The sequence below is a fragment of the Loxodonta africana genome, chromosome 16 (assembly GCF_030014295.1).
Source record: "Loxodonta africana isolate mLoxAfr1 chromosome 16, mLoxAfr1.hap2, whole genome shotgun sequence".
Taxonomy (NCBI): Eukaryota; Metazoa; Chordata; class Mammalia; order Proboscidea; family Elephantidae; genus Loxodonta; species Loxodonta africana.
The window spans coordinates 29,390,360-29,407,073 of record NC_087357.1 but is presented as its reverse complement, the minus strand read 5'-3'; the positions used below and the strand labels follow the sequence as shown (position 1 = coordinate 29,407,073).

The following is a 16,714-nucleotide window of genomic DNA, read 5'->3' as shown; positions in this document are numbered from 1 at the left end:
GTTTTCTGTGCAGTTTCCTTGTCCTCCCAACTGGATTGCTAACTCATGGTGGGCAGGGGGCGCCATTTGTAGTATTCTGAATTGAGCACATGCCTAACACAGTTCTGGACGCCCCATTGGTGCCCAGATCTTCTTGTGCTATGGATCACATGGGCTTTGGACCATAGATGTTTACTTTCTACTCCTCATAGGGGAGACTCCCCTGCGCAGGAGGACATAGGAATTCACAAGACTCTCCCGTGGCTAAAAACAGACTGTTGTAAGCAATCCCCGTGGTGTATCTGTTAGCATCTTTGTTGTTTCTGTTAGCATTGTTGATACTCCTGGTAAAGAAAGCCACTGTGTCCCTAGCCCAACTGGCTGGAAACAAAGAACTATCAGATAGAGGCAGGGACAAGGGTGGTAGGAGGCAAGGGAGAGTCAGAGGGAGATGTGCAGAGAGCCCGTGGATTTAAAGGCACCAAGGTTTCAGGAAGGTTTAATGAACTAAAGTAATTTTCCTTCAGAGTAAAATTTTATAGGCATTAAAGGTCCTCACTTCACTGAATGTGCTCACGGGCGAGAGCGTTCCTAGTGATTTATGAATTTGCAGATTATGCATTATCCTTTCAGAGGACAGGAATCCCCTGGGGCTTCCTGCCTTCCTTCCCAAGCTGAGTGCAGGTGCCAGGTGAATACATGAGGCCTGATTTGTAGCCTCCTGTATTGCAGTTGGAATCTCTGGGTGGCATACGTGGTTAAGGCTCAGCTACTAACCAACAGGTTAGCAGTTCAAACCTGACCCAGGGCACCGCCAAAGAAAGCCCTGGCTATCTGCTTCCAAAAGGTCACAGCCATGAAAACCCTGTGGAGCACCGGTATTCTCTGAAACACATAGGATGGCCCTGAATTGGAATGGACTCAACAGCAACTGGTTTGGTTTTTTGGTTGTTGTTGCAGTTGGGGTCTATAATGGATGGACATTTTTAGAAACTCCAGAATCTGAATATTCTCCCTCTTTCTCAAATAGAAGTAACTTGGAACCCTTGTCTCCTGAAGAATAATGATCATACTAATAACTCATATTTGCATAGTGCAGCTTATAAATTGGTTCGGCTTCCCTTATTTGATTTGCATCAACCACTCTGTGAGGTTGGCAGGGGAAGTGTATAATTATCTCTGCTTCAGGGAATCGGAGCAGATTCTGGAAACATACATAAATTGCTCAGCTACCATGTGGTAAAGCTGGGTCTTGAGTGCAAGTCTTTTGGTTGCAGGTCCCATGTTTTTTCCACACTGCCACGCAAGTCTCATCCAGGGAGCAGAGGGCTCAACCCAATGGGATATGTGAATTAGACACCGGGAAATTTAGAATGATTCCCAAGTGAAATAGGGACTTAAACGTCTTAGTTGGCAGTTCTCAGTGTGAGCACTGAGTGGGTATTTCCTGTGGTGCCTTGCACATTGCTATGATGCTGGAAGCTATGCCACCGGTGTTTCAAATAAGAGCAAGGTCAACCATGGTGGACAGGTTTCAGTAGTGGGGTGTTTCCTCTTATGTAGGAAATGGGATGTGAAGAGTGAAAAAACCCCTTTACCCCAAAATATCAGGGCTTGACTCCTTAGTTCAAATGCAGACAATCTGGAAGGCAACAGGTTAAGGAAGACTATTAATTTTTACAAGGAGAGGCACCATTCCTCTCCTGATCACTTGGTCATGAACCATATACTGTGTCTGGCTTAGAGCAGGAATAGATGAATGAAAGAGATGGGAAGCTAGAAATAAAGGCATTAGTCACCACATTATGGTGTGTCTAAAGATCAGCCAGTTAGTAGAAACTGGCCTGAACATCTGGGGCAAAAGAAGATACTTTTGTGGAGACAGGAAGATTGAGTGGTGCTCAGAGTGAGGATAGGTGGTTAACAAAGACAACATCCAAGGCCAACTGATTTTGTACGTGACCAGCTGTGCCCGAGTGTCTCATTGTCACCCTCCTCTTTTCCCTTACAGAGCTTTTTATTAACTGGTAGTTGACCATGCTGTTGTTAGCTGCCATTGAGTTGGTTCTGACTCGCGATGACCCCATGTGCAGCAGAGCGTAATGTTGCCCAGTCATACACCATCTTCATGATCGTTGGTATGCTGGAGTCTCTTGTTGCCACTGTGTATTTTGAGGGCTTACCAAACTGGGAAGCTCATCTTCCAGCACTATAGGCACAGTGTTCTGTTGTGATTCATAGAGTTTTCATTGGCTAATTTTCAGAAGTAGATGGCCAGACCTTTCTCCCTAGTCTGTCTTTCTCTGGAAAGAAGCACTGTTGAAACCTGCCCATCATGGGCGACCCTGCTTCTAGTATCACGGCAATGTGCAAGCCACCACAGTGTAACAAACTGACAGCCGGGTAGTGGATAGGTGACCATACCAAGCTGGGATTCCGCTCTCCTTCCTACACTCTTCCATCATCTTTTGTGCCTTCTTTCCCACCCTAGGCACAGCTGGTATTGTGTCTCAGAGTGGCTCAGGTACACATCGTATTGTGCCCATCACATTATTGCTCTTGCTTCTACAGGGCCCATGCTAGTCTGGCTTGGTGCACTTTCTTGTAACTGGAATGGCACCCCTCCTCCCCTGATCTTTTCTATATTAAAAAAAAAAAAAAAGTTGTAGAGTCAGTCCCAACTCGTGGCAACCTCAGTAGAACTATACTCCAGAGGGTTTTCTTGGCTGTAATCTTTATGAACGCAGACTACCAGGCCTTTCTTCCGCAGTACTGCTTGGTGGGTTCAGACCACCAACCTTTAGATTAGTAATCGATTGCAAACTCTTTCTACCACCCAGGGACTGTCAAAAACAAAAGCAAAAAAACAAACAAAAAAAAATTACCATCTGTTTAGGTGCAGCTTATATAACCCCCCTCCTTCATGAAGACTTTTTGATCCTATTTTCTGGAATGAATTCCTTCCTCAACTCTTATAGCATATTATCCATGCATTGCGTATGGATTTATCATCTCCTCCCTTCTTCTGTTGTCACACATTTACAGTATACTCCGTGGACCTTGTCTAGTGCCTGCCATGTGTCAGGCATTGTACTAGGCACGGGGGACACAGTTGTCACACATTTACAATGTACTCCGTGGACCTTGTCTAGTGCCTGCCATGTGTCAGGCATTGTACTATTCACAGGGGACACAGTTGTCACACATTTACAATGTACTCCGTGGACCTTGTCTAGTGCCTGCCACGTGTCAGGCATTGTACTAGGCACAGGGGACACAATTGTCACACATTTACAATGTATTCCGTGGACCTTGTCTAGTGCCTGCCATGTGTCAGGCATTGTACTAGGCACAGGGGACACAGTTGTCACACATTTACAATGTACCCTGTGGACCTTGGCTAGTGCCTGCCGTGTGTCAGGCATTGTGCTAGGCACGGGGGACACAGTTGTCACACATTTACAATGTACCCTGTGGACCTTGACTAGTGCCTGCCACGTGTCAGGCATTGTACTAGGCATGGGGGACGCAGTTGTCACACATTTACAATGTACTCCGTGGACCTTGTCTAGTGCCTGCCACTTGTCAGGCATTGTACTAGGCATGGGGGACACAACATTAAATGAGAACTGAGTTCTGATTTCAAAGAGGTCTCGATCTCCCTGAAAGACAAATACTCAAATAATATTAACCCAATGTGATGAAAGTTCTGAGAGTTGTATGAACGAAGTGTTATTTGATACAAAATGTCAGATGCTAATTTTAAGGGAGGTTTTATATCTATAAATATTTTTTCCATAAATACACGTGATATTTCCCAGCTGTATTTATTTATATACACATACACACATGTATCCAGGGGCTTCCCTAGTGTGTGTGTAGCTTATAAGAGGAGTGCTATTTACTCATGAATTATTACAATTTGTTATTTTCATTTCTCTGCTATATAACCCCCCCTCACCTCCCAGGAATGTAGCTGGTTAGGTAAAAAGATACTTATTAGACAACACTTATTTGACACACCTGGGTCTCCCAACAATTTATCTAGATCTCTTCTCCTTCTACATTTCTGTTTCCCATTTCTTTTCCCATGGACAAAGAAAACGAAAGTTATATTTATCCCTGGTCCTTGAGCTCTGAGTCTCTCTGGAATTCCCAGAGTTTAGCAGGTGCCTTTGAAATCCACGGACTAGATGCTCGACAAACATTTGTGGTATTCATAAATGAATGATAAACTCCTTGAGGGCAAGCATGTGTTTTTTCCTCTTTGTGTTCCTCTCCTTGCCTTGGCCCAGCAGACCCACATAAGCGTTTGGTGGAGTGAATAACATTGCGTTAGAGCAGAACACGTGTGTGACTGAGTCAGACGGGCCTGGGTGGGAATGCTGCCTCAAACTTTTGCTAGTTGTGTGCCCTAGGAGCAGTTTGTTTAATCCTTGAGTCTTGGTTTCCACCTCTGTAAAGTGGGGATATTCTATAATACCTGCTCTATCTCAAAGACTTGTTGTCAGGGTTGAGAAGCACCCAGTGTAGTGTTTTGACATAGTAGGGGTTCCATTCATGTTTGCTCCCTGCATTTCCTTCCTTGAACTTGACTCCACTCTCCTTTGATAGCATCTGCTGGTGTGAAGCTGGAGGAGAAAGTCAACTCAGGTCCAGGACTAGCCCTGCCACCCTTTCCGCCTGCTACACCCACCCACTCATGTTTCCTGAGGAGTGTTTGCATCTTCTCTAGATCTGAGTGCTTGCCGGCAGCCTGGGGCTTGTTAGGTGGATTTCCTGCCTCTGCTTTGTTTTCTTCCCAGGCAATTTCCTAGTGGCCTTTGGAGGTCTCTGTCTGGTGAGAGAGGCCAGCGGTGGGCAGGCTTTCTTTCTTTCTTGGTTTTGTTTGCTTGGCACAGAATATCTTAAGCCTAAAGGTTATGTTATCATCTCTTCATAGCTCTATTAATGTCCTCTGTATTTGGCTCCAGGGGGAGGCTTCCAGCCTTTTAATTCTCTGCTTTTTGACCTTTAGGGAATGCTGGTGTGACTTTGCTGAGGTGTCTTCCTCATACATCTCCTACGCCCTGCTTACCTGTAAGGTTAAACCCAGTTTAAAGAAAGGGACGTGTCCCTGGCGCAGGATCACCCATAGTGGAGGGGGTGGCCCCGTTAGAGCACGGAGGGCAAGAGGAATCACGACCTGATAAAGTCTTTCTCAAAGTATGGCACTCTCATCATCACAGAAGATTTCCAGGCCCAATGCGGGACCTACTTAGTCAGTCTTGCTGGGGGTGGAGCCCGGGGAAATGCACTTAGTAGGCTCTCCATGACCATTAGGCCCCAGATTTACTTATCTGGTGGGAAGAAAACTGTCCCGGGGTACTTGGTTAAAGTGACACAGAGCTAGGACTTGAACCTGGGTTATTTCCCCTCTCTGGGCTTTAGTTTCCTCACCTATAAAATGAAGGTAATAGACTAATACCATCGCCTTTCAAAGTCTATGTTTTTCTGACAATACACTAATATCCTTCATTGACTTAAAAATTATTATTTTTTAAAAACCTTTGTTTAACTGAGCCTGTCTCTCAGGGAGATAGAAGTACATAAGATAATCCCACCTCAAGGCAACTCATGTAACTACCCAGAAACTATCAAGATGGTATATCACTAAGTGGCAAGTTAGGTGGCTCAGGGTAAAGCAAAATAGGACTTCAGAGGGGAGAGAACCTTGGTAGCTGGAGTAGCCACAGGAGGATACTTGAAGGTGGGCTGTCTTAGTTATCTAGTGCTGCTGTAACAGAAATACTATAAGAGGATGGCTTTAATAAGCAAATTTATTCTTTCACGGTTTATAAGGCTAGAAGTCTGAACTCAGGGTGCCAGCTCCAGGGGAAGGCTTTCTGTCTCTGTCAGCTCTTGGGGAAGGTACTTGTTAACAGTCTTCCCGTGGATCTAGGAGTTTATCAGTGTAGATACCCTGGGTCCAAAGGACACATTCTTCTCCTGGCTCTTCTTTCTTGGTGGCATGAGGTCCGTCTCCTCTCTGCTCGCTTCTCTGTTTTATATCTCAAAAGAGATTGACTCAAGATACAACCTGATCCTGTAGATCATATCCTGCCTCATTAACATAACTGCCTCCAATCCTGCCTCATTAACATCATACCAAAAACCAAACCCGTTGCTGTCAGGTGGAATCCGACTCATAGCAACCCTATAGGACCGAGTAGAATTGCCCTACAGTGTTTCCAAGGAGGATTTGAGCTGCTGACCTTTTGATTAGCAGCCAAGCTCTTAACCACCGCACCACCAGGGCTCCATTCACGTGATAGAGGTTAGGATTACAAGACATAGGAAAATTACGTCAGATCACAAAATGGAGGACCACCACACAATACTGGGAATCATGGCCTAGCCAAGTGGACACACATTTTTTGGGACATTCAATTCATAACACAGGCTTTGGGCCTATGTCTTAAACAACAGGCAGGAAAGTACAGGTGGTAACAAAAGAAATTGGGCACAAGCAGTTGTTTTGTGCTGTCGAGTCGGTTGCGATTCAGAGCAACCCTATAGGACATGGTAGAACTGCCCCATAGGGTTTCCTACGCTGAAAATCTGTATGGGAGCAGATCACCAGGTCTTTTCTCCCTCAGAGCCTCTAATGGGTTCAAACCACCAACCTTTTGGTTAGCAGCTGAATGCTTAACCATTATGCTACCAGGGCTCCTTAGTGATACAATAGTAAAGCATAAAAGAAAGAAAGAAGAGATAGGAGAATGGGCTTATTTGGAGGACAGGAGAAGCTTGGATGGCTTAAAGCAGAGGACAGCAGAGAGCTGTGGGGTAAATGGTTGAAGGAGTACACGGGGCCTGGTGTACCTCAAATATCAGGGTAAAGAGTATGGATTTCATCCTTAGGCAGAGAGAGCTAATAAAGGTTTCTGTTAAGAAATTGTGTGAATCACAGTTAGAATTGGAACCATCTATCATGAAGGCAGAAAGAATATTCATAGATGTGTGGAAGGGTATGTTAGTCTGGGCCCTCCAAGAAGTGATTACAAAATGAGATTAGATGTGGAAGAAACTTATGAGGGGAAATACCTGTGAAAGAAAATGAGGCGGGGGGCCAGGAGAGGTTGGGAGAGCCATTAGATCGAGATGCGGATCTGGTCCAGAGTAAAGGAGAGAGAGAAGGAAGGAAGTTTGGATGGAGGTGTCTCACACTGCAGTAGAGCTCTATGGAAAGTTCAACAAGGCTGTCAAGGAATCCTAAAGCCTCAGTCACCCATCAGAGGAGTCCTGCCTCCCCGAGGAATGGGCCTACTTTAGTAACTCTTTCATTGGGCGTGGAACATGTGGGCTTGCTGAGAAGGCAGCAGTGGATTTCAGAGTGCAGCTGGGGGCCTCAGTCATTTATGTTCCCTGCAGTTGGAGATCTGAAAGGTGCATTCTCATAGCGACCACAAAGAGGAAGGAGAAGCTCAAGAGAGTCTAATAATATTCTTTTTTATAGTTTCTCTCCAAAATAGCCTAGTATTTGCTCATGGTGCTTCTTCTTTGTAGGGCACTCCTCCATTACCTGGTTAGTTTTTATTCTTCTTAGGTATTAGTTTGGGGTTCACATCTAGGAAGGCTTCCCCGACTTCCCTCACCCGCTCTCTGAATTGGGTGCCTCAACACTCCCATACTTGGCTCTGCAACCTCTGCCATAGCACATTAGCACATAGTCCTCTGTGTGTGGAATAGCCAGCTCTTGATTTGTGTTTTGTTTTTTGTTCCTAGCAGACTTGTCAGTTTCTAGAGGGAAGAATCTGGATCTTTTATCTCTGTATCCCCAATGAGTAATCCAGGTGGCGGGAATGTTATAGTCACCAGTAAAGGTTCAAGGAAGAAAGGGGGAAGGACAAGATGGAGGGAGTGAGGGAAAGAAGGAGACTGATAGAATGAGAGCAGCTCTGAGTCCTTAGAAGGGTTTCCCAGACCCAGTTATTAAAAGCTCTATTTATTAAGTGGAACTGCTGCCCCCAACATCTTTTTCTTCTCTCTGTGTGGACTTTATGTTTATTGGAGAATGCTTAATATCCCTGAAGGCTTGACTTTGGGGGAAATAAAGTAGTCTGACCCATTCCTTGAAGAGCAATTCCTTGATGAGCATAATTTTGAGTTTGTTTTTCCAGGATTTGGGATGGCTTGGGCATAGCTGGAAACCCTGGTGGCACAGTGGTTAAGAGTTCAGCTGCTAACTAAAAGGTCGGCAGTTCGAATCTACCAGGCACTCCTTGGAAACCCTATGGGACAGTTCTACTCTGTCCTGTATGGTCAGTATGAGTTGGAATTGACTTGAGGGCAATGGGATTGGTTTTTTGGGTTTGGGCATAGCCACTCATGCGTTTACATGGAAATGGTGAAGAATGACTTTGTAGACGAAGGAAGGTAAAACAAAGGAAAGAAGAACTCTTCTTTACGTGTGTGTATTAATTCAACAAACAAAAATTATCTGGCACATTCCTACGCATTTAGTTGGGAGGATATAGATAAGCCCCTTGTCTTCATTAGTCCCATTTTAACAAATGAGGAAACTACTAGCCGTGGATGGAAGGGACAAGGACCACAGAGTTACTGTGGAGAACAATTTTTAGATAGGTTACACACCCCTTGCTGTTGTACTATGGTAAGAGAACAGATAGTTTGGTAGATTTTTTTAAATTATGTTTCCATGACATTGAAGTTTTTCTTGACTATTTCTTGCCAACCCACCAGTTCCTGTCACAGGACTCCACAGAGAAGTTGACTGCCCCAAGCCAACTTAACTGCTCCGGGCCAACTTTGCATTGGACTGTCTTTGACCTATAATGGGTTGCACCCCTTGCCTCTAATTTTTTTTTCTTAGTTTGCGTAGAAGAAATGGAAATGGTGCTAACTGACCCCATGGGGTGCTGTATGAGAATAAATCTGGAAATGAGTGTTTTGTTGTCAGTTAAATGCCGTAAAAATGTTCAATATAATGGCTGATTATTTTTCTTTAATCGTAAATGGATACCTATAATGGATAAGCCCCATCTTGGTAGCAGAAATTCATTATCTCGGAAAGAGTTTAATGGCTGCTGTGAAAATGAACTGGAGGAAGTTAAGTTGTGGAATGGGAAGGAGCTGAGAAAAGTGAAATGAGTTGTGCATTAAATTTAGATAAACACAATTATGTGTAACTGGATTATCACTTGCGCAGGCAGGCGATGTATATTATGCACCTGCGTTTTGATTAAAATTGATTCAGGTACATGCACTTGGTATCTTTACAGATATGTAGTTGTGTTTAAGCCACTGTCCAGGCTCATGAGGGGCAGACAGAGTAATGTCTGATATCCAAGTTCCCGGCTGGAGAAGTATAAGTGGGCCATGGGAACAGGCTGGCTGGCCAGCCTAAGGCCATTTCAGGAGGCCATTTAGAAAATTATAGGCAACTATGGCTCTCTGAAGGAACCCTGGTGGCACAGTGGTTAAGAGCTTGGCTGCTAACTGAGAGGGCAGTGTTTCAAACCCACGAAAAGCTCTGTGGGAGAAAGATGAGGCAGTCTGTTTCCATAAAGATTACAGCCTTGGAAACCCTGTGAGACACTTCTACTTCGTCCTATAGGGTTGCTATGAGTTGGACTTGACTCCAGGGCAACAAGTTTTATGGCTCTCTGGCATTACCAACTTCTGGGTTTCTCAACTTCAACTGGAGTGAGAAAAGTGGTTCTGGAGCCTATCGGGGTCCAATAACATGCTTACTCCACTATGGGGGCAAATGCCATCAAAGGATGTTGAGAACTGAGGCTGCCATTCAAGTATTTATGACTGCTAAGGTGGCATGAACGGTTTGCTCTCAGCTACTAACTTAAAGGTTAGCAGTTTGAACCCACCCAGTGGCACTGCGGAAGAAAGACCTGGCAGTCTGCTTCCATAAAGATTATAGCCAAGAAAACCCTAGGGAGCACAGTTCTACTCTGTAACACATGGGGTTGCCATGAGTTGAGATGGACATGAAGGCAATGGGTTTAAAACCCTGCTGATGGAAACACAACACCTCTTTTAATCCCTGTTGTAGACAGAAAGAATCAGGCCTCCTTCCTTCTTACCCTTTCAGGTCCAGTCCCATAAATCAGAGTCATCTCCATATCAAAAGCAAGCACAGCCTCTGATCTCTAGGTGGCCTTCCCCTCCGCACTTCTCCCCCCAGACCCCCAGTTATGATGGAGTCTGTTCTGACTCATGCCAACCTCATGTGTGTCGAAGTAGAACTGCTCCATAGAATTTTTAGTGGCTGATTTTTTGGAAGTAGATCACCAGACCTTTCTTCCAAGGCACCTCTGGGTGGACTCGGATTGCTGCCTTTTCAGTTAGCAGCCAAGGGCATTAACCATTTGCACTATCCAGACACTCCCCAGGTGGTCTTGCTGATGAACAACGCCAGCCGGCCTGTGCCTGAACTTGAGGAAGGACAGATGTGGAGAAACAGCTTTTGACACCCAATTAATTCCTGTTGGCATGTTTTATTTCAAATGCAAAGCATCGTCAGGATTAAAATAAATGCTGCCAGTTACAGGGATGCATTAAATATCTGATTTTTTATTCCCCCTTGCTTGATCCTATAATACCCCTCAATTCATGGGATAAATGCTAAGCCGTCCTCTGGGTGATTTGAGATGCACTGTATATTGTTACACACACTAACGTCAGCTTTTTTTTTTTCCCTTCTGTTCCTTTCTCACCCTCGTCCCCATCCCCCTGCAGGTCATACTTATCCTGACAAAGCTGTATGACTTCAACCTGGGGAGTGTGACTGAGAGTTCACTGTGGAGGTAAGTGGATTAGAGATTCTTAAGGAACTACTGCCGCTCAGCTCACGTGAGAAATGCAAGCCAGTTGGGAAGCACCTTTTGGAAGGAGTAGAGGATCGTCCTCCTCCTGGAAGGCCTCTCTGTTGCCTCAGGTGGAACCCATGGCACCTACCTATGAATTCCCTTAACCAAAAAAAAACCCCAAACTTGTTGCTGTTGAGTCTATTCCAACTCATAGTGACCCAATTGGACAGAGTAGAACTGCCCCGCAGGGGTTCCAAAGAGCAGCTGGTGGATCCGAACTGCTAACCGCTGTACCACCAGGGCTCCTGAATTCTCTTAGTGCTCTGCTTATCTTTTGTGGGACCCAGAGAACATCCTTCTTGGCGCTATTGTTGCTTCTGCATTCCTGCAGTGTCTTCTTCCACTTGGCCAACACAGTGTCTGGTTAAAAGAGCAGATGACCAAGCCTGAAACAACCAGAGAGCACTGATAAGGTAGGACGGAGTCCTGCCTTGAGTGGGGTCTTGGCCCAAGGACTATTTTCATGCACCTGTAAGATGCATCCTTAGGGCTGTTGCATCTGTAAGTTGCTGAGGTTCTTGAGAAGGCAGTGATTATGGGAACAGACACGTGGGAATCAGGGTGGCATGGTGATGTTCTCAGGCCCTAGGCACTTTTGCCTTCGCGGACCGCTTCTTCTATGAAACAATATTAAAAGTATGTTTTATGACCTGCATTGTTATAAAGTCAAATATATGAGTATCGTGTATTAAAAAATCTTCTTGAGTCTAAAAGTTTCTTTTTTTCTTTGGATATTGAAAGAACTTAAAATATTTTTGTGGGCCCCTAAGAGTTTTAGGGGCCCTAGGCATTGTACAGAAATCCTGGTGGCGTAGCGGTTAAGCACTACAGCTGCTAACCAAAAGGTCGGCGGTTTGAATCCCCCAGGTACTCCTTGGAAACTCTGTGGGGCAGTTCTACTCCATCCTATAGGGTTGCTATGAGTTGGAATCGACTCACCAGCAGTGGGTTTGGGTTTTTTTGTTAGGCATTGTACACTTGTGCCTACTAGATAAGCTAGCCCTGATAGGTCACACAGAACAAAGAAGAAGGACCTGGGCAGGTTAAGTCAGAGAAGGCTTTAACAAAGCCATGAAACTAGGAGTTTCTCTGGACAGGGAGCATCTGCACACACACACTTACGTGCACCTCCTTGCACGCACACTCACACTCACACGCATTTGCACGGTGCAATAGCAGGTTTCATCTGCCACTGCGGCTCAGTGTTTCACGCTCTGTGTTTATATCCGTGGGACTCGAGGGGTCTTGAGGGAGCTGTGTGTTTCTGTCCTGTTGGCTTTGTCATGTGTAAACACTGGGGAGGAAGCTGTCACAAAAGACCATTCACCTGGCCACATTGTCATCCCAGAGCCTGGGCTTAAGGGCTTCCTGGGGTCTTGGAGCAGAGCAGTCTGGGGCATGAGTGTCTGCCTGCCTTGCTTTTTCATCTGACCTGTTTGTTTGCTGAAGACTAGAGAGAGGCTCTCTCCCGGGGAAGGGGAGCAGTCATAGCATCTATTAAATATTTAGGGGTTAATTGCTCATATCGACTCAGGCCTGCCTCCATTTGCACAGGATGTCTAAAACCTAATTTTGCTGCTCAGGAAAAATTGGCAGAGGTATAAGTAACCAGGGTGCCACTAATAGATGAAAGCCTGTCTATTTCTACTCATGCGGAACTTCCTAGGGGAATTAGAGCCTCAGAAAACCTTCCCCTCCAGTACAAGCACAGTGATACTCTGGTAGTACCTTAAGTCCAACTCCTGTGTTGTCTGCTTGGTGCAAATAATAAAACAAGCCAAAAAATCCTTATTGGGAAACAGCTAGCCCTGGTACCCTGTGTTTCAGAAAAGGTTTGGCTAGTTCTAGGAGTGGGCCAGGTAAACCCAGGGAACCTGGGCCAGTTGCTTAATGCTAGAGGCCCATAAGATACAAACTGTGTGCCCCACTGCAAATGACTTTTGACACTAACTACCTGGATTAGGCCAAACTTCACAGGTTAAGGGCACAGTTTCCCACAAGCCTGCCCTTACTTCAGACACCAGCCACAAATTTGGGGGCTCCCAAGGCCAAGAATGACTCACGGGACTCACTGAAAGCACCATATTCACCATGACAGTTTCACTGTAGCAAAAGGATACAAATGACAATCAGCCAAAGGGAGAGATGAGTAGGGCGAGACCTGGGAGGGTGTCAATGTGATAATGCTTCTGCGTCCCTAGGGACATGTTGCTCTCCCAGCACCTAGATGAACACAGAGTCTCGTCAGTCACGGAAGCGCTCCTGACCTTCTGTGCCCAGAGTTTTTATTGGGATGTCTTTACTTAGGCATGAGTGATTGAATCATTGGCCCTGTGATTGAACTCAGTCTCTAGCCCCTATCCCCTCCCAGGAGGTCCAGCTGTTATCCTTCCTGAGCCATCTCATTTTTTAGGTAAGTTTGAGAGGATTCATGGATCTGCCGAAACCCAGCTTAAGAACTTCTGGAAGTGCGTGATTGAGGAAAGGCACTGCTCATATACGTTTCGCGGATTTCTCAACTTGTTTGGGGCCTCACAGGGAGTCTTCCAACTTTGTAGTGCCTGCCCCATTCATCCCCTGAAAATCCGTATCTCTCATCCTCTTTTCTGTTGTGATGATGATATGTTTTGCAGTTAAAGCCTAGAGCAGTATGGTTTTCCTTACTAACATAGTGTGCAGAGAAAAGACACCAAATTAAACATATACCTTTTTGACTCCAAGATTTGGCCCAACCAAGTCGAAATTGAATTTGGTGATTCTTCTTCAATTTTCTGTGCAACAGTGAAGCCTGGAGCAGCAACTGCCATGACAAGATGACACCCCGCTGCCAGGTTACAGTGTGATGTAATTATTTGCCTCACTGGATTAATAATTCAGAAGCCATCCACTTCTAAGTAGACAAAAGATTGTTTAAAAGCATTAAATACTGTAGTGGTATCTCATGCCCTCGTGGCAGTCTTTCTGGAACTTCTTGATGCTGTTATAATGGTGATGGCCAAGGATCTTTCTCCACCAGCTCTAGGATTGTGTACAAATTGGCCATGTAGAACAACCATTTGTTGGCCTCCCTTAGTCAAAAAACACTTCAGAGATGGTATTTCAAGCTTAGAGCATTAAAGAAGTTGGGGACTGACTTTTGTAAAGGACCCAGGGCCTCACGTTCAGCAGATTTTTAGTCTATAGTGTGTCAAGCCCAGGGGCTGCCCCATCAGGCAAGAATGATATTGGGGACCAACTCTATTAGATTTTATACAAACCTTGATTAAGGGAGGAGAGGTGAGTTAAGTCCAGAAGGCTTGGAATCAATCATTTTTCTTATCACTAAGGCAGTAGAATAAAGTTTTTAAAGGGTAACTGGGACTGACTGTCTGGGGTCAAGTCTTTGTTTCACCTCTTAGCCACTGAGTGACCTTGACCAAGTTATTTCACCATTCTGTGCCTCCATTATAATAGCACCTACTTCATAGGATTGCTGTGAGATTTAAATGAAATACTATGCAGGGACTACCTCAAAAAGTACCTGGCATATAACACCTATATGTGGAAAGTACTCAAAGAGAGTGAGTGATTGTAGAATTCACTGGTAACTGAGCTTTTCCCCTCTGCTAACTCCTTTGTCTATGCTGGATCATTCTATCCTTTACATCAAATTTGGGAGTTTGGTATCACTAGCCCCATTTTACAGAGGGAAACACTGAACATTGGAGAGTTTAAACAACTTGTCCTGGATCTCACAGCTACCTGGCTCCTACGTTTGTGCTCACTCCACCCTGAGTGCTGGTGCTGATGCCACCCCAGGAGTGAATTCATGGATGCCTCTAGAGTAGGAGACATTTTTAAGAGGTTGAAGAATGTGATGACAGGGAAAGTAGGAGAGAGAGAAAATCCAGGAGTGGGAAAATTGCTAGAATGGTTAAACTGGGATTTCAGCTTCTAGGCCCAAATACTCCTTGTGCTCTTGAAAGGGACATTCTCTAGTCTAGAGCTGTCTGATTAGAAATGTAAATGAGCCACATATGTAATTTTTAATTTCTGGTAGTCAATAATGTAAAAAGAAACAGGTTAAATTAATTTTAATAATATATGTTCTTTAACCCAATTACTGTACCCTGGTGGCACCATGGTTAAGAGGTCAACTGCTAACCAAAATGTCAGCAGTTTGAATCCACCAGTTGGTCCTTGGAAACCCTATGGGGCCATTCTACTCTGTCCTATGAGGTCACTATGAGTTGAAATAGACTCAACAGCAACGGGTTTGGTTTTTTGGTTTTTAATGCAATTATGTAAAAACTATCATTTCATTAAGTAATTACTATAAAAATTAATGAGCTATTTTTACATTCTTTTTTGGTAGTAAGTGTTTGAAATCCAGTGTGTATTTTGTATTTATAGCACACATCCATTGGGACTAGATGCATTTCAAGTGTTGAGTAGCTACATGTGGGTGGTGGCTGCCGTACTAGAGAGTGGAGTTGGAGTTCCTTCCTTTTGAAATACTGTCAATTGATTTTGAGGGTAATTTTTTTTTTCTTAGAAATACATATTTTATCAAAAGACGTAAGGGAAAATTTTTTATTTTCCTTTTGGTACAGCCACCCTGTCTGGGAGGGATTATTCTGTAATGTAATGGTGCTCGGAAGATGTGCAGTGTTGAATAACTGACTGATCCATATGAAAATTCTGATAACCTAAAATGTGAGATGGGTCATGTAAATCTGACAATGGGAATAGAAAAGGAGGTGTTACTAGAACTTTCAGGCTTCTAAACTGTGATCCTTGGTCATTCAGGAATAATCATAGTGGTTGACCTTGGAGTCAGAGAAACATAGGGCTAGAAGGGATGATAGAGGTCACTTCTCCTTGAGCCCTAGAACCTTCTCATTGTAGAGCCTAGTCTGTGGGTTCAGAGGTTAGAAGAATCTTTGCCTGAGTTACCTGGGTTATAGGGCTGAGATGAAGAGTGCCCCCTGGCAGCTGGCCTGGGACCCTTCCACAGTGTCGCCTGTCCTCCTAAATGGAAGCCCTGTAGTTGGACAGGGATTATACTCTTCATGTCTCCTCCATTGTGGCACGGTGTGCAGGCCTTGCAGACTCAGAGGCGGGGCCACGTCTGGTTCAATTCTGTAACAGCTGCATGTGGCACATGCTTTGCTGCCATCTTCATGCCCCTCTGTTCATGGGTGGGTGTGTTATCTCCGCCTTTCTTAGCAGTAACCGTGGTCATGGATTAGGGAGGGAAGAGGGCTCTGGAAATGGACAGTCTTTGGTTTTGAGCATAAATCACAGTTGTCTTAGACATTAGCGCTTGGGCCAATGGACAAATTCACTAACTTTCTTTCACACATGCACACGCACACGCACACGCACACGCACAGAGTTTAAGGAACCCCTTCTCTGGAGGGAGATGAGCTACCAAGCAATTCTTCAGCTTCCATCTGTCCATCCCAAGCCCTAGTATTCAGGCAAAGCTTGAAATCGAAATATACCAAGGCAGAGGAACCCTGTGTGAGGTCTCCACAGGAGCCTTCCTCTGGCTACTGATTTAGGAGTCCGCAGGGAGCTAAAAGAATTTGTGCAATAAAGAGTCTGTGCGTAAGAGGGACCAGTTATCCTTTGCAGATGATGTCCCCCTTTCCACTGCTCCTTCACCTTGGTTCTTCTCCCTGCTCCTTCTCTGGCTTTATTTCCCCCACCCCCAGCCCAGCAGGATGGGAGATGTTCTGCCCTCAGAAAATCAGCTGGGCTGCATAGCCTTTCCTCCTGTATGGCTGGCCTCAGGGCCCACAGAGCAAGGGGTTCCCCACTGAGGGGTCCTGGTGAGGGGTTTGTAGGTGTGCCACTGCCAA

At 45.0% G+C, this 16,714-nt stretch overlaps 1 protein-coding gene across 1 annotated transcript in view; it reads left to right on the top strand.

Moving 5' to 3' along the window:
• The window catches only part of SORCS3 (sortilin related VPS10 domain containing receptor 3), a 663,735-nt gene that overhangs the window by 213,915 nt on the left and 433,106 nt on the right, over positions 1-16,714 (top strand). Inside the window, exon 2 of the mRNA XM_003408955.3 lies at positions 10,738-10,805. Within this exon, the coding sequence (XP_003409003.3) occupies positions 10,738-10,805 (68 nt within the window). The remainder of the gene's footprint in view (positions 1-10,737; positions 10,806-16,714) is intronic.